Consider the following 21,349-nt stretch of genomic DNA (forward strand, 5'->3'; position numbering starts at 1 on the left):
CACCCCCATCTCACCTAGGGATGACAAATTAGACACACTTGTTGTACTGCTCACGTGACTTCCTTTTTTAATTTGTCTACGTGCAGGCAACACCCTTCGGAATGTGCAATGCAGCCGTCCATGGGTGGGCAAACTGGTCCTCAAGGGCCGCTGTGGGTGCAGGTTTTTGTTCCAACCGATCCAGCACAGACACTTTCACTAATGAGATATCTGCAGAAAACAAGAGCCCCTGACTGCAATCCACTGTGTGTAGGACACCAGATTGGTGAAAATGTGTCCTTGTATGGGTTGGAATGAAAACCTGCACCCACCTCTCTGGGCTTGCGCGGGTTTTCCCTGGATACTCCCACATTCCAAAAAAAGGAATGGTAGGCTGATTGAACACTCTAAATTGCCCCTAAGTATGAGTGTGAGCATGAATGGTTGTCCGTCTCCTTGTGCCTGGGATTGCCTGGCCACCAATTTAGGGTGTCCCCCACCTCGTGTCCAAAGTCAGTTGGGATGGGCTCCAGCACCCCCCGCGACCCTTGTGATGATATGTGGTTCAGAGAATGAATGAACGAATGAATGAACAAATTAATGATTGAATAATTAAATGATTGAATGAATGAATGAATAATGTCTATTTAAATATGAGCGACATTTGACTAATTGAAGTGCAAAGGTTACGTATTGCTATTTTATCTTAAAGTTAGGGTTATCAAAACTGAACCACAGTATACCTAGCCATCTATTTCTGTCTTTCCTCTTTTTGCAGAATGGTCTGTCCCCCATCCATATGGCAGCTCAGGGGGATCACATGGACTGTGTGCGACAGCTCCTTCAATACAGCGCCGAGATTGATGACATCACACTGGACCATTTAACCCCTCTCCATGTAGCAGCCCACTGTGGTCACCATCGCATGGCCAAAGTTCTTCTCGACAAAGGGGCTAAAGCCAACGCTCGGGCACTGGTATTTGTTTTTCGTTGACGGATCATTAATAGGGCGCTCATTGGTTGACATTGACTGTACTTGATGGCCATTCCATTTTCACTGGGGTAGGCTGGTAGCGAATTATTTCTAAATTATTATTTTTTTAAAAGATAGTAATATGATTATAATAGAGACCTGGGCTCCACATACGTGGACATTATTGTGACGCCAGATCTTTATGAGCAATGTTCCCTCTAATTTTTCATATGTCTGGCATACAGACAACCTCCGTGAAGCACACAGAGGACCAGTGTGAGCAACATCATTAATGCTCGCAATGGGCACACACCAGTATCACATCTGCCATAAGCAGGTGCATGTCCACTACCCATAAATGATCTAGTCATAATAAAATTTAGTGATTAATAGTATCTATGAATAAATAGAATATGCACAAATCTGACTTAAATTTTACCTTACTTTTCACATCTGTCCTTCTCACTTCTCATTCAAATGGCTTTTCTGCTGAATGTGTCACTTGAGATAGTCAACCTTCCATATATATGCAATATTTTTCCATCGGAAAACCTGCTTACAACTTTAGCTTCGCTGCATGTTTGGAGTCGAGACCTTTCTCACCCAATTTCACCACTTGTTCCTCTATTTGCACATACTCCGATAGCCATCTTAAACAAACCGCATTTCTTTTTTACTTTGGCTTGTTGAGTGGCTCTGCCACAGCCCAGTCGTTTCGCCATGATAAAGGGTTGGCAGCAGCTCCAACGAACAGTTAGCTATATGCTAACCTGAAAAACGCGTAAGTAACGCAGCCAATCAATGTATCATATCATTGGCTGGACACAGTGTTAGTCATAATCTTATCCGGAATTACCGTTTGTTGGTTGTTTATCAGTGACAGGCTGCCACTCTTTGAGTTCCGTAGCAAAATGACAAAGAAAAATTTGTAATGTGTTTATTTTATACAATTCAGGTTGGATTTTATTTTGTGTGCTGCATATGTTTGCTGTGCGCGGAGAACACGAGAGTAGTGCGCAAGCTTAGAGGGAACATTGTTTTATGAGGTTACGTCTTTTTTAATTAAAAAAAATATTCACTTGGCCTATTTTTGCTATTTTTGATGAATTTCTTTTGCTGTGTACTTGTTTCCCCTCCATTTCCAGAATGGCTTCACTCCACTCCATATTGCATGCAAGAAGAACCACATGAGGTCAATGGACTTGCTACTTAAACACTCGGCTTCCCTAGAAGCTGTAACTGAGGTAAGATTGTTATCCATTTACACGGCATCGTATAACTTTGCGCGTTGACCCATATTCCTATACATGTAATTTTTGCAGTCTGGCCTCACTCCTCTTCATGTAGCAGCTTTCATGGGTCACCTGAACATAGTGAAGAATCTGCTCCAGAGAGGGGCTTCACCTAATGCTTCCAATGTGGTAAGAGTCTCCTTCCTCCTAATAGCACAAGATCACCGAGCAAGGTATAAGCCATGGATGCATGTATCCAGAAGGTGGAGACCCCTCTCCATATGGCCTCCAGAGCAGGACACTGTGAAGTTGCCCAATTTCTGTTGCAGAACTCAGCACAAGTAGACGCTAAGGCCAAGGTGTGTGCATTCTTCTTTTAATCCCTTCAGCTGTAAATGTTCCTCTTTTTTTCCATATTTCATGTTTTCTTTTTTTAATACCATCAGGACGATCAAACCCCCCTTCACTGTGCTGCCCGTATGGGCCACAAGGAGCTGGTCAAATTGCTGCTTGAACACAAGGCCAACCCAGACTCGTCCACAACGGCAGGGCACACGCCTTTACATATCGCCGGGCGAGAAGGACATATCCATACCATTCGCATCTTGTTAGATGCTGGTGCGCAGCAGACTAAAATGACAAAGGTGAGGTTAAAAATGGGGGAAAATATAAGTAGAGAAGTTAAATGTTTCCAAATGGTTCATTTTTTTGTCAGAGCCAGCTAAAACGCAGTTAAGCCTTTTGTCTGCTTCATCTGAGTTTGAGATTTGAGCAGATTAAGAAAACAGTTTTCCTCAATACAGAAGAGAACCCCCCATTAGTGGGCAATATGCCAGTAGTTATTGGTGTAGGAGCAAACCGTCTGGTTATGCTTGGCCGTGATTAAAAAAAAATCTTTTTACTGGGACATCAAAAATTGCTGGTTTTAATGTTGTAATTGTGTTGTGATTTTTTAATAGCACATGATGTCAAAACAAACACGGGAGAGATGAGCACACTTGAAGTATAACTATTATGCATTTCGATTTGTTTTCCAAATGTGCCATTGCAAATGCCTGTCCTTATCATTGATTCCCTTCTACGATAATTATTGACACAATAGAAAGCACAATTATTTAATTTTAGATCCAAATACGCTGGTTTATTACTCGGGATGTCCAGATGGGTGGGTTTTTTTAACTTTCGATTTTTTGATTGATGATTGCCGATAACCATATCTTCAATAAAAATAATGTAATCAATAAATAAAAAGCCCTACTATATTTGTGTTAAAGTAAGCCCTGCTGGTATTCCATCAAGAAGGGCTCTTGCACGGTAATCTGTTACTTTCATTAGTTTCTAAAGAGAAGGTAAAGAAAGCTATTGTTCCGGATCCAATCTTGCGACCAATTCCGAAATTATCCAAACTAATAATGAGTATTGGATCGGGACATCACAAGTAAAAACTGATAATTTTAACTTTCTATCGGGTTTTTGACCAAGCAGAAAGGCTTCACTCCCCTCCACGTGGCCTCAAAATATGGAAAAGTGGACGTAGCAGAGCTCCTTTTGGAGAGAGGCGCCAATTCTAACGCTGCTGGCAAGGTGAGGACATCCTACACATTTTCGATAGGGACAACATAAACATTATGTTTTATCATTGTTTACCATGTGTCTAAAATATACATGTTTATATGTGTGTGTTTCTTTCTGTGTATGTCTTTGTCCTTTATTTGTGTTCTGGCACGTGTGTATATTTACCAGAACGGTCTGACTCCTCTACATGTCGCTGTTCACCACAACAACCTGGATGTTGTTAAACTCCTAGTCAGCAAGGGAGGATCCGCACACAGCACTGCCCGAGTAAGACCCAGTCAGACCAACGCAGAATTCCCTTCCCTTGAAGTGACACGTATTCATAGTGGACTGAAGTATTTGGATGTGTCTGTTATTACATGGAGCTAGCTAGTAGAGAGGATGAGTTGGCTCATTTGTTCTCTCGATTATGTCTTTTTAAAAGCCATAAAACAATAGGTACTATATTACAGCTGTACTTTTCCTGGAAAATTGCATTGTTTACTAAAATAGTTATTTGAAAGTCAAAACAAGCTCTGTTTTTGTGATGGTTAGACATGCAACAAGTGAGTTAGATCCTTAGAAGACTAATCCAAATTTTAAAAAACAATCACCATAACAACATTGCCATACATAAATCATGTTTTGTATTTTCACATTAACATTTTAAAAACTGAATTTGGCTCATAAGCACCAATGTATTGCCTGCTGGTCGAGCCTAAGACCCAATTTATACAAAAAGGGACATGGCTCAATACTTTCAATACACAATCAGTGGAAAAAGGCTGTCATTGCCATAATTTTACAACAAATGCAACATGTTTGGGTTTCAATATTACAGGGCTCACCAGTGATAAAATGTGCACTTGTCTCCTCGTTCTTGTGGGCTCACCAGTGATGAAGTATCCTTGTTCTTGTGCATCTCTGCAGAATGGATACACCCCTCTACACATAGCAGCAAAACAGAACCAAATGGAGGTAGCTAGTTGCCTCCTTCAGAATGGGGCGTCGCCCAATGCCGAGTCTCTCCAAGGCATCACACCCCTACACCTGGCCGCACAGGAGGGGCGCCCCGACATCGTGGCACTCCTCATCTCCAAACAAGCCAACGTAAATCTCGGGAACAAGGTATTGTTTGAACTCATCTTCTATGTTCGGGGTACACCGATCATAATTCTCTGGTCAAAAGTGACTTTTCCTCTCAACTTAACAAATTACAACTTAATGTAGCAAAAACTTCAATTTAAAATAAAATATTTTGTATTGTACATAAATACCACAAGGTTTGAGGAAATGGGTTAATTAATTTTCAGGATCTTTCTTTTTTTTGCATCTTAATGGCCTTTATTGGTGGAAAGGTATGAATTGGATTGGATAACTTTATTCATCCCGTATTCGAATGTGAGTCAAATGTGTGCATTCACTAATCAGGTATTATCTGACTGAATTTACAAAGGCAAGGCAAATTAATGAGGTCATCTAGTGGCCGCAAAACAATTACCACACAGTGACACTATATAACAGCAATACTACTCCTTTACATTTTATCGTAACAAAACCTGGTGGAGCGAGTGATTAGTGCGTCGGCCTCACAGCTCTGGGGTCCTGGGTTCAAATCCAGGTCATGTCCATCTGTGTGGAGTTTCCATGTTCTTTCCGGGCCTGCGTGGGTTTCCTCTGGGTACTCTGGTTTCCTCCCACATTCCAAAAACATGCATGGTAGGCTGATTGGACACTCTAAATTGCCCCTAGGTATGGGCGTGAGTGTGCATCGTTGTCCGTCTCCTTGTGCCCTGAGATCAGATGGCCACCGATTCAGGTTGTCCCCCGCCTCTGGCCCAGAGACAGCTCGGATTGGCTCCAGCACCCCCGCGACCCTCATGAGGATAAAGCGGTTCAGAAAATGAGATGAGTTGAGAACCCAGCAGACGTTACAAATGTAAACATTTCGTTGGGTCGGAAAGAATGAAAAGTCCCCACCAGTGCACTTAATATAATCATAGTATTGGCATTAAATGCCTGTGAGCAAATAATAGTGTGTCAATGTGTTTCACTGTCGGTAGACATGATTGGGAGACAAGATCAGTTTTAATTTTTGAAATCAACAAATTAGGACAAATAAATGAAATTAGCCAAACAATCGATCGGGGTGTCTTTACTTAAAATAAATCTGAGGTTGACATCACAATTCTTTCCACCATTTTGTCTCCAGAATGGATTGACCCCTCTTCATCTGGTGGCACAAGAGGGTCACGTAGGCATTGCTGACACACTGGTCAAACAAGGAGCATCCGTGTATGCTGCTTCACGGGTAAAGAGGAAGTAATGAAGAATGAAGTTACTTTTATCATATTAATTGTATCTCCCTTTCTTTCAGATGGGCTACACGCCCCTTCACGTGGCCTGTCACTATGGAAACATCAAGATGGTCAAATTCCTCCTGCAGCAGCAGGCTCACGTGAATAGTAAAACAAGGGTAAATTCTACATATAGTTCCAAGCATAAAATGTTATCAAAAATTGCAATCAGCTCAACAAAGGGGGAACATTTAAATATTATTTTCCACTGCAGATGGGCTATACTCCTTTGCACCAAGCAGCTCAGCAGGGTCACACTGATATTGTCACTCTGTTGTTGAAAAACGGAGCTCAGCCCAATGAAATTACGTCGGTAAGTCACCGTCATACTATCCGGAACCAGTCCTATGAAGACTCAACAGCTACCGTTGACGGTGATAGATGTCTAATCCATTTGAACAGTTTCACTAAGGGACATTTTACAAAATCATCTAGTCATAGCCTTGTGATTTTTTTGTCAGAATGGCACATCTCCACTGGGCATCGCAAAGCGTCTGGGTTACATCTCTGTCATCGATGTGCTTAAACTGGTTACCGAGGAATCCGTATCTGCGGTGAGACACCATTAAGCCTTCACACAGATGTCAAAGAGAGCTCTATGACCTCTCATTGGCTTCTTTCTGCCTCTCTGATGGTATCTTTTGCGGCATTCTATTTTCACAGATTACGACAGAAAAGCATAGAATGAGTTTTCCTGAGACGGTGGATGAGATTTTGGATGTTTCTGAGGATGAAGGTAGGCTGTTAATGACCACCATGTGGTACTCGGATGATTCGCCTAAAGACGTTTCGCCGACGGACGTTTGACAGACAGACAGGTCGGACAAATACTAGTATTAATACAAATACTATTTTAATGATTAAATACAAATACTAGTATTTGTATTTAATCATTAAACGCTGTTTTCGGCTGGATTTGACCAAATTTGAGAGCATTTTGAGCCGTTTGGCGAATGGACGTATATAGACGTTTTTTTGCCCCCATTGCGACATCATCGCAACAGTTTACCGAGGAATTCACTTCCCTGGGCTCGGTTCTAATACTAGTATTTGTATTTAATCATTAAACGCTGTTTCGGCTGGATTTGACCGAATTTGAGAGCATTTTGAGCCGTTTGGCGAATTGACGTATATAGACGTTTTTTTGCCCCCATCGCGACATCATCGCGACAGTTTACCGAGGAATTCACTTCCCTGGGCTCGGTTCTAATGTCCAAAGAGCTCCAGTATTTGTATTTAATCATTAAATGCTGTTTTAGGATGGATTTGACCCGATTGCTGTCATTTTACGGCTCGGTTCTGCTACATCTGCCCGCCCAAGAGTGCTTATTCCTGGGCTGCCATGCCCGCCCAAGAGTGCTTATTCCCGGGCTGCCATGCCCGCCCAAGAGTGCTTATTCCCGGGCTGCCATGCCCTCCCAAGAGTGCTTATTCCCGGGCTGCCATGCCCGCCCAAGAGTGCTTATTCCCGGGCTGCCATTGATGGTAGACTAATAAATTGAGAGTGATGCGCGGCAAAGGGAAATTAATCATTGATTTTTACTATAATTTGGACAACGCCGGCGGCGGGCCGGATTAAAAATCCTAACGGGCCGTATATGGCCCGCGGGCGGAGGTTGAAAAACTTGTACACACACGATCCGGGGGCGGGGCGAGCGCGCGAATCCCATTTCGGCGAAACCTCCGTTCGGCCGAACGTTCATTCGGCCGACTGGCCGAATGGACGTTCGGCGGAACGTCCGTTCGGCGACCTGTCCGTCTGTCAAACGTCCGTCGGCGAAACGTCTTTAGGCAAATCATTCGGTCACGCTACCATGTATGCAGGATTGACCATTTGTTTTTAGAAAAAGGCTCATGTGAATGATGATGAATACAAGGTTTTTGGAATATTCAGGACGATACCAAAAGAAAGAATTTCAAAATACTTTTTGCTTTGTCAATAAATACATTTTGAGTTCAGATTATGCACGGGTCACAATAATAAGGAAAATATTTAAATGTTATGTTTTGGTCCAGTTTGTTTGTTGCAAAAAGATTTTCATCTCTACAGCATCTTATGACTCGATGCATTCAATGCCTGTTTATAACTTCCCTTTTTATTTGCTTTTTAGGGGTCGCCCAGCTAACGTTAGGTAGGATTGCGTGTATATATGCATATGTATCCGCTTTGTTCGTTCCGGTGGCTAGTGTATCATGTGGCTTCATTGCAGTTGCGCGCTCATTTTCTCTGTGCTTGTTGTCTTTCTAATCATTTCCTGGTTCAACTTCAGTCGTGTTTGTTCTGTTCTATTTTTATCGCATCACCCTTTTACCCTTGCTTCAAGATTTATTTAAAAAAAATCAGCACAAAGCAGTTTCCTCATACAAGAGTGCATACAAGCATTTGACAGACTTCTGTTCGGGGACTCGTTAAACTTACGTGACCTCGAGTTCCCTTCCAATTCAGTTTGTTAATGAGAGCGTATATCGGTGATCTAATTGATCAGCCAATTGGACATGTGCTGACACAATCAACTAAACACACTCAAGGATGGTTGTTGAAGATGCCGTCGTTGAGCTTCTTTTTCAATATTTTTTATTTTTTAATTGTTTTTTTTTCTCTTGGAAAGAAAATTGTTTGTCTTTGTTCCTGAGCAGCACATAAGGATTCTTGTTTTATCATTTCTGTGTGCCATGTCGGATTATTAACAGCATTTTTTTTCTAAAACACCTAAATTCACTTAAATTTAATTACATAAATAAAAATACTGGCGGGCCCGTGGTCAAGTGGTTAGTGCCTCAGAATTTTCTCTGGGTACTCCTCCCACATCCCCCAAAAATGCAGAGTAGGCTGGTTGAACACCTTTAATAGGCTACTGCTAGGTATTAGTGTAAGCATGAATGGTTGTCCGTCTCCTTGTGTTCTGCAATTGGCTAGCCACTGATTCAAAGCGTCCCCCGCCTGGTGCCCATAGTTAGCTGGGATAGGCTCCAGCACCCTCCATGACCCTTGTGAGGATAATGGGTTCAGAAAATGAATGAATGCATAAAAATCCTCCACAGTTCTAAGGTCAAGGATTCTAACCCAGGTTCGGGGTAGGCTGGTTGAACACTCAAAATAACTAGATATAAGTGAGTGCAAATGGTTGTCTGTCTCCTTGTTTCCTGCGATTGGCTGGCCACTGATTCAAGGTGTCCCACATCTAGTGCCTGTAGTTAGCTGGGATAGACTCCAGCACACCCCGCGACCCTTGTGAGGATAAGCAGTATGACAAATGAATGAAGGAAAAAATAAAAACGCCAAATCACCAGATGTTTTGAGGTTTACCATCCACGCTAGGTGTTTGAAACCATTGCTTTAACTTTAAATGTCTATTTTTTTCCCTGTGATGTGGTGAAATGAAGATTGTTTGTTCCAGAATTATATTTTAACCGTTGGAAAATTGGGAAAAAATAACACTATTTTGATGTTAGTAGAAAAGTCAACTGGACTGTATGATTTGTCACATTGCATTTGGGAAAAGTTTATACGTAGCACCATCGAAAGAAAAAAAAGTATTGTTTCCTTATTTCTATTATTGTTTTTCATCCGTCTTGATTATTTTTTGTTATCTGCTACCTGTTCCTATTTAAACACACACATAAATAACAAATCCATTATTCTATTTTTGTACAGGGGATGAGTTGCTTGGAATTGACGGTGCACGCTATTTGAAACTTGATGACTTTAAGGATCAAGACGATGACTTTCTCTCCCCAAAGAAAACTCTTAGGGATTTCGAAGGTGGTGTGGGGACAACGTAAGTCCGTTGTTTTTACAACTAACGTGAAAAAAAACATTCTGCAAATCCTTGCTTGATAACCATTTGAGTAAAACTGTCTAAATTTGTGAATAGAGTGCATAGAACATTGGCCTCATTGTTCTGAGATTGGGGGTTCAATCCCAGGTTTGGGCATTCCTGTGTGGAGTTTGCTTGTTCCTACATGCTTGTGTTTCTTCTCCGGGTACCCCCCTTTCCCCCGCAATCACACGCACACCCTAGAAACATGCATGGTAGGCTGTTTGAACACTCGAAATTACTCCTAGATATGAGTGTGACCGTGAATAGTTGTCTTTCTTCTTGTACCTTACCCTTACTGGTCACCAATTCATGGTGTCCCCCATCTGATGCATGTTGTTGGCTGGGATAGGCTCCAGCATCCCTCATGAGCAATGTTCCCTCTAATTTTTTGTTTGTCTGGGCAGAAAGACAACCTCCCTGAGCACACCGGTGTGAGCGACATCATTATTGCTCGCTATGGGCACACACCAGTATCACACCTGCCATAAGCCGGTGCATGTCTACTACACATAAATGATTTAGTAATAATAAAATGTAATGATTCATATCTATGAATGGGTGGCCCGGCGGGTGAGTGGTGTGCGCGTCGTCCTCAGAGCTAAAACAAATAAAAAATAAAAAATAGCACGCGCGCAGCTTAGAGGGAACATTGCTCATGAGCCTTGTGAGGATAAACGGTATGACTAATGAATGAATGAATATATACATTGTATAGTTGAGTTTTATAAATTCCTATTCCCTAAAGTTAAGATGTGTCAATTTTAATATTTTTTCTCTTACACAGGCCCTATTCTCCCGCTATTCCCAGAATCCCTTGTGTATCGCCAGAAACTGTTCTCCTAGATCAAGTAGGTGTGAACACTACTTACCTGTCGTTTACACGTACTGAATGTGCTTCTCACTGTGTAGTGCAGGTTTGGGCAAACTATTCTACAAAAGGTCACAGTGAATGAAGGTTTTTATTGCAATTTATCAAGAGGGCATTTGTTCTGGCGCAAGTAGAATCAGTGGATTGCAGTCGGCTGTTGCTTCTTTCAACAGAAACCTTATTTGGATTGGATAATTTTATTCATCCCGTATTCGGCAAATTTCATTGTGACAGTAGCAAGAAAAGGCATAGTTATAAGTTAGACAGTACAGTCAAAGGCCACAGAACAACAAAGCAAAAGCAAAAAGCACAAAGTACAAAGCAAATCAAAGTCAATGGGATCATTAAGAATCACCAAATCATTAAGACAGAAAAGCAGCAAAAACACAAAACGAGCTATGAGTTTTGGTAGCAAAAACGGATAGACTCAAAAAGATGTAAAGTTGGACAAAAACTGGAACCACACACAGGAAGTCTTCCACGAGATGGGGAACTTCTGCAGACTGTAACCGAGGTAGAGAATATGCAGAGTCACTCTTCCAAGCTTATCCGCACAATTCCGCAGTAGTCTGGAGCTGAAGAAAACAGCAGCAGGGCAGAACTCCTCGACTCCGTTGCTGGTAAGCGCCGACAGCTCTTCCATCTTATCCCACGATGGAATGGTTGGTCAGAAGCGTTGCCTCTCCTCCCGGCACTTTTGTATTGTAATAGATCAGTTGGAACAAAAATCTGCACCTACAGAGCAGCCTTTGAGGACCAGGAGGGGTGCTTAGGAGGGGTGCGGCCACACCTGGGCCTGGTTTGTGGGTGTAAAGTGGGTGTTTTGGCTGAGGGGCAAGTCTCAAACAAACGTATGATGATGCGCAGAGCTATATTATAACCTCAAAGTGCTCATAACGTTAAAGTGTTCAAATACCTTCGCTCGGTCGTTCGAGTCAAGGGGAGCCGTTGCCACTCATTGCACTGTGGCGTTGCACTGTGGCCCTGTTCACATTTGTTCCACCATTGGCACAGCACACCTACAACTACTTCATTTCTCCAACATCTGTGTCTCTGTGACCCACAGCACACCCCCATCCCACTACCAAAGGACTATGATGAAGACTCTCTCATCCCAAGCAGCCCAGCAACAGAAACATCAGATAACGTCAGCCCTGTGGCCAGCCCGATTCACACTGGGTGAGCCATTATATCGCAAGACTGATGTGACAATCATGAAACCTTAACTGTAGGGGTAAAGTTTTGAAAAGTGCTTCAAAAGAGATGTGAATGTGGGAATTATTTTCAAAGCTCTCCACTGGCGGTCTTTTTTTAATGATTATTTTAATTGCCTGAAGAGGAAGCACCCAGAACATGTGCCCAAATCAACAAGAAGTGCGTTTGGAATGGCTTAAACATAAACAGAAAGTGACCAAAAATAAAAAAGAAGGAACTTATGAGAAATGACCCAAAATTGCTACAAAATCTCCAAGAAATGACTCAAAATTGCCACAAATTTGACAAGAAATTACCCAAATTCAACAGTTAGTGACATAGAAGTGACCAAAAATGAATATGAAGTAAACAAATTTAAAACAAAGTGACCATTAAATGCCACAAAAGTAGCCGAAATTGACCTAATTTAACAAGTAGTGAGCCATAATCCCAAAAGACAACCGTAAGTAACCTGTAGGAGTTTACCAACCACCAGACCAAAGCATCCCCACTCAATTTCTCCAGAAATTCCTTTTTGTTGTGGCTAAAAGTGATCAGAAAGTAGGCCAGAATCCGTGAGATCTAACTAAAACTCAAATGCATGCACTATGGACCCCTGTATTGTTTTTTGTGAAACTTCTGCAGTGTTGAGACCATTAGCTGAGATTTGCGTCGTATCATAAAAAAATCGGATTCATTCCTTAGAAAGCATTTCTTTTTTGACCACTTATGTTAAGAATGTAAGAATGTCTGTCCACGCTTAGATTCCTGGTGAGCTTCATGGTAGATGCCCGAGGAGGCTCTATGCGAGGGAGCCGACACCATGGCCTCCGCGTAATTATACCGCCTCGGACCTGCGCTGCGCCGACACGCATCACCTGCCGCTTGGTCAAACCCCAAAAACTGACCACGCCCCCTCCCTTGGTGGAGGGCGAGGGGCTGGCCAGCCGGATTATTTCCCTGGGACCATCCAGCATGCAGTTCCTTGGGTGAGTCAATCACAAATCTTACGTAGTCACACACTGGAGTGGAAATTCATCCACTGCGCAAAGTGAAAACAATGATTATGACTCCCCAGGCCAGTTATAGTGGAAATCCCACACTTTGCCTCACTGGCTCGGGGGGACCGTGAGCTTGTGATCCTACGCAGTGAAAACGGCTCAGTCTGGAAGGAACACCGAAATCGCTATGGCGACGAAGTGCTGGAAACCATCCTTAATGGCATGGATGAAGGTTAGCTAGACAAAAACCGTCTATGAGACCTGTAATGACATTATTGTGATTTTTAGTTTTAAAAATATCATACAAGGACATTGGGAGAGAATAGTTTTTTTTTTATTAGATTTTCCTGCACTGTTATTGAAGTGCACTCCTTTCACCTTACTTGGCTTGAATTATGCACCGTTAACTTTCTTTTTAACCTTCTGTTCCATGCGCTTAATATTACTTAATATTATTTCTGTAGATCTGGAAAGTCAAGAGGAGTTAGAAAAGAAGAGGATTCGTCGGATCATTTCCACCGACTTTCCTCTGTACTTTGCCGTGGTCTCACGCATTCAGCAAGAGAGTGATCTGATTGGTCCAGAAGGTGGGAGACTGAGCTGTAAATTGGTGCCCCATGTCGAGGCCATCTTTCCGGAAACCGCTGTAACTAAAAGAGTGAGATTAGGATTGCAGGTGAGAAAGGACTTGACCAGCAAAACAACTTGGATCAATTTCTGGCTCTGTTTCTGTCATTTCACTGAACATTTTTTCTTTCCCCATTGTTTGTCACAGCACTGATATCATTAAGGCAGTGGTTCTTAACCTTGTTGGACCTACCGAATCCCACCAGTTTCATATGTGCATTCAACGAACCCTACTTTAGTGTAAAATAAAATATTATTTATTTTTTTCAAATTCAAGATAGATTCAAGAGTGTACAATCAGCCTACCAATGCATGTCAAGATATAAATTCCTCGCAGCACTGATTGGCCAAGCAATGTCCCTTGATCATCTGCAGCCAGTGATGGTCAAGCGTGTTGTCTTGCATAGACATGAGTCGATGTGTCTTGACCTCCGTGGCAGAGGCTCCCCCAAACCCCTGAGACCAACTCACCGAACCCCTAAGGTTCGATCGAACCCAGGTTAACAATCACTGCATTAAGGCGATGGCACATATCTTAATTTGGTTTTGCTCTACTGTACACTGCTCTGTCTTCTCGTTTTTTTCTTCTTTTGTCCAGCCATTCTTCACTCCTCAGTTTCCTGATTTAACTTGTGAGCTACACTGACCGAGCTGATGCACTGATCTGATTTGGGTCAGATATGACATACGTATAAATTGGTTGCATGTGTGAGTATGGCTGGAGTTTGGATGTTTCTGTTTGAAATGTAGATTTTACTTATTGTTCTGCTTCTTTTATTATTTTAATTCCCTGATATTACCTCCACTTATTTAGTGCAGTGTTTTCTCTGACCTACGCCTCTTCTTTTCAGCAGCCATTATTCTAGCGTTTTATCAATTTATCCTCTCATCCTCTCAGGCTCAGCCCATCCCCGATGAAATGCTGACACGGCAACTTGGCAACCAGGCGACCTTCAGCCCAGTGGTCACAATCGAACCACGCAGACGCAAATTTCACCGTCCAATCGGGCTACGCATCCCACTTCCGCCGTCATGGAGGGAGAGCCCTCGTGATGCCGGCGAGGGTGACACCACCAGCCTGCGCCTCCTCTGCAGTGTCATTGGTAGTTTGACAAATCAACTTTTCTTTATTCTAATCAGGGGTGACATTGAAATGACTCAGCGTTTTCTCTCCTTGAAAAATGTCTCATAAGAAAGTGCCATGAAGACGTAAACAGGCCGTGAATGACGCGGTGTACTTTTCTTGACTTAGGTGGGACGGCACCTGCTCAGTGGGAGGACATCACTGGAACAACGAAGCTGATGTATGCAAACAGCTGTGCCAACTTCACGACTAATGTGTCTGCAAGGTGTGATTTCCTCCGGCATAATCTTTAATTTGGAGCAGGGGTGATGATCATTTCTAGCTTTCAAGTGCTGCACTAGCTAGTGCATATGGACGGAATGACAAAACGGTCACATGACAACAAGAGACTAGACAGCCTTTGTAAATTATGCTAGCAGACTGCAAAAATCTGTAGCTCATTCTTGGTGTGACGTCATCATCTGCTAGATTTTTTAGTGTGCGGGTCAGAGGCAGCGAGGAAAGGAAGACTAGTTAGAATCTAATTTAATTTATTAAGCCTGCCACTTTTTTGGATGGATTTTTGTCGTAGGTATGATCTGCTATCATTTTAAAGTTATGTAATATTATGAATACAAATTTCTAGTTTTGGGAGGAATGGTTTTATTGATGAAGGAATATTTTGTCAAGGTCTCAAAAAATAATCATGCGAGAAAAACACATTTAAACAAGGAAACAACTTTCTTTTCAGATTTTTTTTTATTCTTGAAAAGTGTGTATAACAGTATTCCTGTTTTTTCCTCAAAAAGGACTTAATCTTTTGAGTTTATAGTACTTCCAGGACTTCCTTTAACAAGTTAAAAAATAATAATAATAATAAACTAATTTAAGACAGTGTTTCCCAACCTCTTTTGAATTGGGCCACTTTTTGCATTGAAAAAATTTCAATGTACACCATAATCTGGAAGTCTTCTCATTTAAAACTCTCTCCTATATTAACAATATAAAGTTGTTCTCATCAAAGTTTGATGAACAAGAGTCATATAAACCCCCCAAAACATATTTGAAGATCTAATTTTTCACACCAACCTCATGGGGCCAAAAGTTGATGTCAGCAAACCCTGAAAAACTTCTGGTTTGAGTGATATAAAAATAAATAATGTAACAATTGTAATCTAATAATTGTATTACTTTTTTCCCAATTTTATTTAAATCTCCCAATATTACATGAAAAGCCATTTATTGCTCACACAGACTTTATGTCGCCAATGCTGATGCCCTTGAATCCAAAATAGATCTGGTTCGCGTAACCTAAAAACAACAAAAAGATCTTCTGTTTCCTTTATGATTTTTTTCTCCCAATATTACTTCAATCTCCTATCATTACGCAACAAACAGTTTTGTTCTGACACAGACCTTATGACGACAAAAATGAACTACTGCTGTCTTTGGGCGAAAGGCAGACTACTCCCTAAAATGGTCACCAGTCAGTCATAGGGCAGACATAGAGACAAACAACCATTTTCACTACTAATCATACCACCACCAGCGGGAATTGAGCCCGCGTCTGCCTCCACCGAAGACAGGCGAGTGAACCTCTACACCACAAGGTGGCTTGATATTTATCATATTTCGACTTTAATATTTTTATTTTAATCCCGTAATATTTTTATTTTAATCTCGTAATATTTTGATTTTAACCTGGTGATATTATGTTTTTTTTTGACTCGGAATATTACAATGTATGAATTCTTGGCAGATCATTTACTGCAGCACACCTGACCATCACTTACGGCACACTAGTGTGCCGCAGCACAGTGGTTGGAAAACACTAATTTAGGGTTATCGTGTGAGATTTAATGTTTTTCCTACTCATCAATGTTCCCTCTAAGATGCGCGCGTGGGCAATTGCGCACTACTCTCGTCTTCTTTGCGCACAGCAAATCATATGGAGCGCACAAAATAAAATCCCCATTTGTTTTTGCTGTGAGGCCGACGCGCGAACCACTCATCCGCCGGACCGCCCATTCATAGATAGTAATCATTACATTTTATTATTACTAAATCATTTATTTGTAGTAGACATACACCTGCTTGTCGCAGGTGTAATACTGGTGTGTGCCCATAGCGAGCAATGATGATGTTGCTCACACCGGTATTCAGTGTGCTCAGGGAGGTTGTCTTTCTGCCCAGACAAACAAAAAATTTGAGGGAATATTGGTACTCATATCCTAGATTTTAATTGCTCCAAAGCTAGGATGGGTCAGAAATCATTATGCTCTTTCTGGAAATTACTTGACAACCCTTGCCCTGTTCTACCAAATAAAATTCTGCCATCCCTTTTTGATTTTCTTTTGCACAGATTTTGGCTAGCAGATTGTCCCCGCACAGCGGAAGCTGTGACCTTTGCAAACCTTTTGTACCGAGAACTGATGGCCGTGCCTTATATGGCTAAGTTTGTCATCTTTGCAAAAATGAACGAGTCGCGGGAAGGCCGCTTGCGTTGTTACTGCATGACTGATGACAAGATGGACAAAACACTGGAGTTGCACGAAAATTTCACCGAAGTGGCGCGCAGCCGAGATATCGAGGTCAGCACTGAGTAAAAAAATATAAATAGAAGATAATCGGTGAATTTTTGGTTTTTACAAAGTTATTATTTACTTTGTTTGTTTTTTTTAGCTGATGGAAGGTATGCCGCTGCATTTGGAATGTTCTGGAAACCTTGTGCCAATCAGAAAAGCCACACAACAGCCTCGTACCTTCAGCTTTCAAGCCTTCAGAGATAATCGACTGCCTGTTTCCGTCAAGGTCTGTCTCGACGTGGCACGAAGGCATTCATGTTACTGTGTCGTGTTTCTATTATAGTCTGTATCGTGAATTAACTTGTAGGTCACTGAATTGATTGTCTCGCTGCTAGCAACTGTTGAGCTTCCCAAAAGACACTTTTAGTATCTCTGTGTTCGTTTACTATCACATTGAGTTTGAAACAGGCAAACATACCCTTAGATCATGTGGATACCTTAAATTCATAGTGATATGGATCCGATTTTGTTAAAGTGGCAATAAGGTTTCACTTTTTATATTATTTTTCATAACCTTGGGTACCCTTTAAACAGGTTTGCACAATAATTTGCATTGAAAATGGCCAGAATGTAATTTTTCAACATACTTTAATATAGTAGGTCCTTTTTGGGCTCTTTTACAAACGTTCGGTTTCTCATTACTCTGCAGCTGACTGGATCTAATTTGAATAACCTTTTCTCTGATTGGCGGTCGGTGGAATGGATATGTCAGGGGAAGCGCTTGTGCGTCGGCAATGCGTGTGGAGACTTTGACACATTGCTGAAATGCAGACCAAATCATTCAACGAGACAAGGCTTCGCAATTTCTCAATCATACACACGTAACATTTTCACTCATTGACACTCCCACTCCAGCAGTTTTCCATGCGCACCACTACAGATTGGCACATTTCAGGAATGAGGCAAGATTTTTCCAGAACTTTCCAATTCCAAAATACTTAGATATTTCTTTAGCATTTTGACTTGAAGAAAACTTTCAATCACTTGACGCCAACACCCTCGTACAAAGGGTCAAGGTTGTAAGTCATTGTCATCTTGCAGGCAGCCTGAGTCAAATTGGATGAGATAAAAAGAAAAAAGTCAAAAGATCAGGCGAGGAGGGCGATTGCAAATGCAATAATGATCAAATAAAAACTACACAGATAAGACAACTTATCTTGGCACACTCCTATTTCAAGCTATCTTATGCATGAAATAGTTTAAAATATTAGAAAATGACTTCAGCGCCTCTTTGAAAGCTGCTTACCAGTTTATTGCTAGGATACGTCATCCATCCACATCAGGTAAATCCTCATGTCAGAAAGGGATTATTGATTGGAACTCTACTTACGCAGTTGAAGATTTGAAAGTTAATAGCTGAGCCTTTTTTAACTCTGCTGATGACCAAAACAGAAGCACTTGAAGTTAATACATCATCTCACAGACTAATTAAAGTGAAGAGACTACTTTGTGGTATAAACAACTTTGCTAGACTGTTTGAAAGATGATTTAACATTATGTGGGGATGGTGTCTTGCGATCAACCCTCTTATGTGTGCATATTGATGTTCGAGAATCTAAAAAGACACTCATAGGTCAAACTGACATCGGTAAAGGCAAAATACCGCTTGGGCAACTTTTTTGTTCATCACCGCCAATAGCACTTAACAAAAAAATATATTTAAATATTCAACATTTGATCTCCCACTGTTGTCAGCATTGCATCAAGTGCTAACCAAAAAATGGTAAATCTACAACAAATGCTCTGATACTTTAAATTAATTTTGAGTTTCATCATCAACAGCTATCAGACACAGTATGCATAACTGTATTATATAGTTGTATCTCACAATTGTGTTTTATAACGATGTCTATTACTCTGTGGCATTTCTTGATTTTTTAAAAGTAATAACCATTTTTCCAGTGTGACCATAATCATGTTGTTCTGATTACTATTCATTTCTTTTATCATTTTGCCATGGATGTCTTTGTGTTGTAGTGACGCTATACTGTTGTGCACCTACCAGATAAATAGCCTCAAATTATGAGTAACGACTGCCTTCTGCATGTCCCAGGACCCCCTCATGTTCCTTGCCAGCCTTGCCCGTCTGTATGTGTCTGTCTCACTGTATCTCTTTCTCTCTCTGGCGGTCACTCTCTAACTGTCTGGTCTGACAGACGTCCAGGTAAAGAGTGCAGGTAAATCTCACCCTCTCGCCTGCCTGTGGACTGCTTCCATCCCCTGCTTCTGGCCCCCATGTTACTACTGCACCACATGCCTGCGACATTGTGGTGGAGTCTAATGTTGCCTTTGATTTGATTTTCTTGTTTCTCCTCTCCCTCTTTTCTTTCCTTTCTTCCCGCTCCCTCCTCTTTCACACCTTCTTTCCCCTTCCTCTATCTACCTCCTGTTCCTTCTGCATTAGGTGAGAGATAGCAACAGGGATTCCACTGGCTTTTTGTCCTTCCTGAAGAAGTGCACCAAGTATGAGGATTCACAGCATGTCCTATGCAACCTCAACATAGCAATGCCGCCATGTATTAAGGTAAGGTCTGGTCTTACCTTACGTACATGCTAGTTTTTTTGGGCCAGGGGAACCGAGTGATAACACCACAAAAATGCACAATCAAAAGGAAAAAATAAATAAACATTTTTCATTAACAAACATAAAAAGTTTTTATTGTTTGTGTTTCATTCATTGCAAAAATGAAAGGCAAAGGCAATATTCATCCATTCATTTTCTGAAGTGCTTTATCCTCATTAGGGTCGCGGGGGGTGCTGGAGCCTACCCCAGCTGACTCCTGGGGCCAGAGGCAGGGGTACACCTTGAATCAGCGGTCAGACGATTGCAGGGCACAAGGAGACGGACAACAATGCACACTCACACCCCTACTTAGGGGCAATTCAGAGTGTCCAATCAGCCTACCATGCATGTTTTTGGAATGTGGGACAAAACCCACGCAGGCCCGGGGAGAACATGCAAACTCCACACAGGTCGACCGACCTCAATTTGAACCCAGGACCTCAGAGCTGTGAGACCGATGTGCTAATCACTCAGCCGCCGAGCCGAAAAGGCAATAGACTTTGCTTTTTCCAATAAGTGTGCTCTGTCAATCAAATGGCGTTGGACCTTTTCAAACCCAGAATAGTAATCAATAGCTGATCACTCCTTGGCCAAGACGTTTACTGACTTCTGTAAGCAGAATGAACATTTGCCTCCACTTACCTAGCTATTCTTAAGAGTTGTTGCCGAGCACCTACACTTAAATTCTGCACACAGGCAATTTCTAACTTATGGCCTTCTGTCAGTTTAAATAGCTCTTGTGAGGCTCACCGCTAAACTGACGTCAGTTTCCTTCAGATAAACTCTTAAGGAGTGATCAGCTATTCATGTCTATTTCGGGTTGGAAAGCCCCTCCCGAGGCCATTTTATTGACAGAGCACTCTTTGGTAAAGGCGATTACAAAAGGCAATTGCTTTTGCCTTTCTTGTTTGCAATGACTGGCTAAATGGAAAACTCAGAAGCAAACAATGAAAATGTTTTTTTCTGTTTGTCATTTTCAATGACATAATATAAAGTAAAAGTCAATTACAAAATATACCTTAGTATTTTTATATATTTATTAATTCATTTATTTCTTATTACTATATTTATATTTTTTCATTTATTTATTTTTATATCATTTCTATTTATTTATTTGATAGTTTAATACCTGTCAACCCCAGCCCATTGCTCCCCTTATTAATGATTGCAATTCCCTTTATTAAGTGATAATAAACCGTACAAATGTGACGCGGCACATATAGGGCACTTTTAAAAGTCAGTTCTCGAAGCTGTCAGTGTGGAGAAAAAAAAACATGTAAATAGTCACACTAGAGCAGGGATGGGCGATTCATATTTCTGGCAAGCCAACTCAGAAGCAAAATAAATTGCAGAAGGCCAGGCCAAAAGTTTAAAATCTAATCTAGACCCTAGACTGGTCGCCAGGCAGTTGTAGGGCTCTACTCCAGTTATCAGTTTTTTTTCTAAGTGGAAATTAATAGGTTACCATGTGTACAGTAGCTGGTAAACAAACATGTGTCATTGTTAGATAATGACAGAGTCTAGTTGTTGTT

The 21,349-nt window shown here is 41.5% G+C and overlaps 1 protein-coding gene across 14 annotated transcripts in view; it reads left to right on the forward strand.

Moving 5' to 3' along the window:
* ank1b (ankyrin 1, erythrocytic b) overlaps positions 1 to 21,349 on the forward strand; it is a 69,344-nt gene that overhangs the window by 22,996 nt on the left and 24,999 nt on the right. For 10 of the 14 annotated variants that reach the window (XM_077623669.1, XM_077623671.1, XM_077623670.1 and 7 more), the window contains exons 10-34: positions 758 to 955; positions 2,098 to 2,196; positions 2,275 to 2,373; positions 2,445 to 2,543; positions 2,631 to 2,828; positions 3,667 to 3,768; positions 3,928 to 4,026; positions 4,669 to 4,866; positions 5,951 to 6,049; positions 6,116 to 6,214; positions 6,310 to 6,408; positions 6,557 to 6,649; positions 6,759 to 6,831; positions 8,207 to 8,227; positions 9,751 to 9,874; positions 10,701 to 10,764; positions 11,851 to 11,963; positions 12,743 to 12,967; positions 13,057 to 13,211; positions 13,444 to 13,655; positions 14,505 to 14,709; positions 14,859 to 14,955; positions 17,032 to 17,260; positions 17,352 to 17,480; positions 19,659 to 19,778. In XM_077623669.1, coding sequence (XP_077479795.1) covers positions 758 to 955; positions 2,098 to 2,196; positions 2,275 to 2,373; positions 2,445 to 2,543; positions 2,631 to 2,828; positions 3,667 to 3,768; positions 3,928 to 4,026; positions 4,669 to 4,866; positions 5,951 to 6,049; positions 6,116 to 6,214; positions 6,310 to 6,408; positions 6,557 to 6,649; positions 6,759 to 6,831; positions 8,207 to 8,227; positions 9,751 to 9,874; positions 10,701 to 10,764; positions 11,851 to 11,963; positions 12,743 to 12,967; positions 13,057 to 13,211; positions 13,444 to 13,655; positions 14,505 to 14,709; positions 14,859 to 14,955; positions 17,032 to 17,260; positions 17,352 to 17,480; positions 19,659 to 19,778 — 3,249 coding nt within the window. The remainder of the gene's footprint in view (positions 1 to 757; positions 956 to 2,097; positions 2,197 to 2,274; positions 2,374 to 2,444; positions 2,544 to 2,630; positions 2,829 to 3,666; positions 3,769 to 3,927; positions 4,027 to 4,668; positions 4,867 to 5,950; positions 6,050 to 6,115; positions 6,215 to 6,309; positions 6,409 to 6,556; positions 6,650 to 6,758; positions 6,832 to 8,206; positions 8,228 to 9,750; positions 9,875 to 10,700; positions 10,765 to 11,850; positions 11,964 to 12,742; positions 12,968 to 13,056; positions 13,212 to 13,443; positions 13,656 to 14,504; positions 14,710 to 14,858; positions 14,956 to 17,031; positions 17,261 to 17,351; positions 17,481 to 19,658; positions 19,779 to 21,349) is intronic. The other 4 variants (XM_077623667.1, XM_077623672.1, XM_077623674.1 and 1 more) reach the window with 4 other exon arrangements.

The sequence above is a fragment of the Stigmatopora argus genome, chromosome 16 (genome assembly GCF_051989625.1).
Source record: "Stigmatopora argus isolate UIUO_Sarg chromosome 16, RoL_Sarg_1.0, whole genome shotgun sequence".
NCBI classification, from domain to species: Eukaryota; Metazoa; Chordata; class Actinopteri; order Syngnathiformes; family Syngnathidae; genus Stigmatopora; species Stigmatopora argus.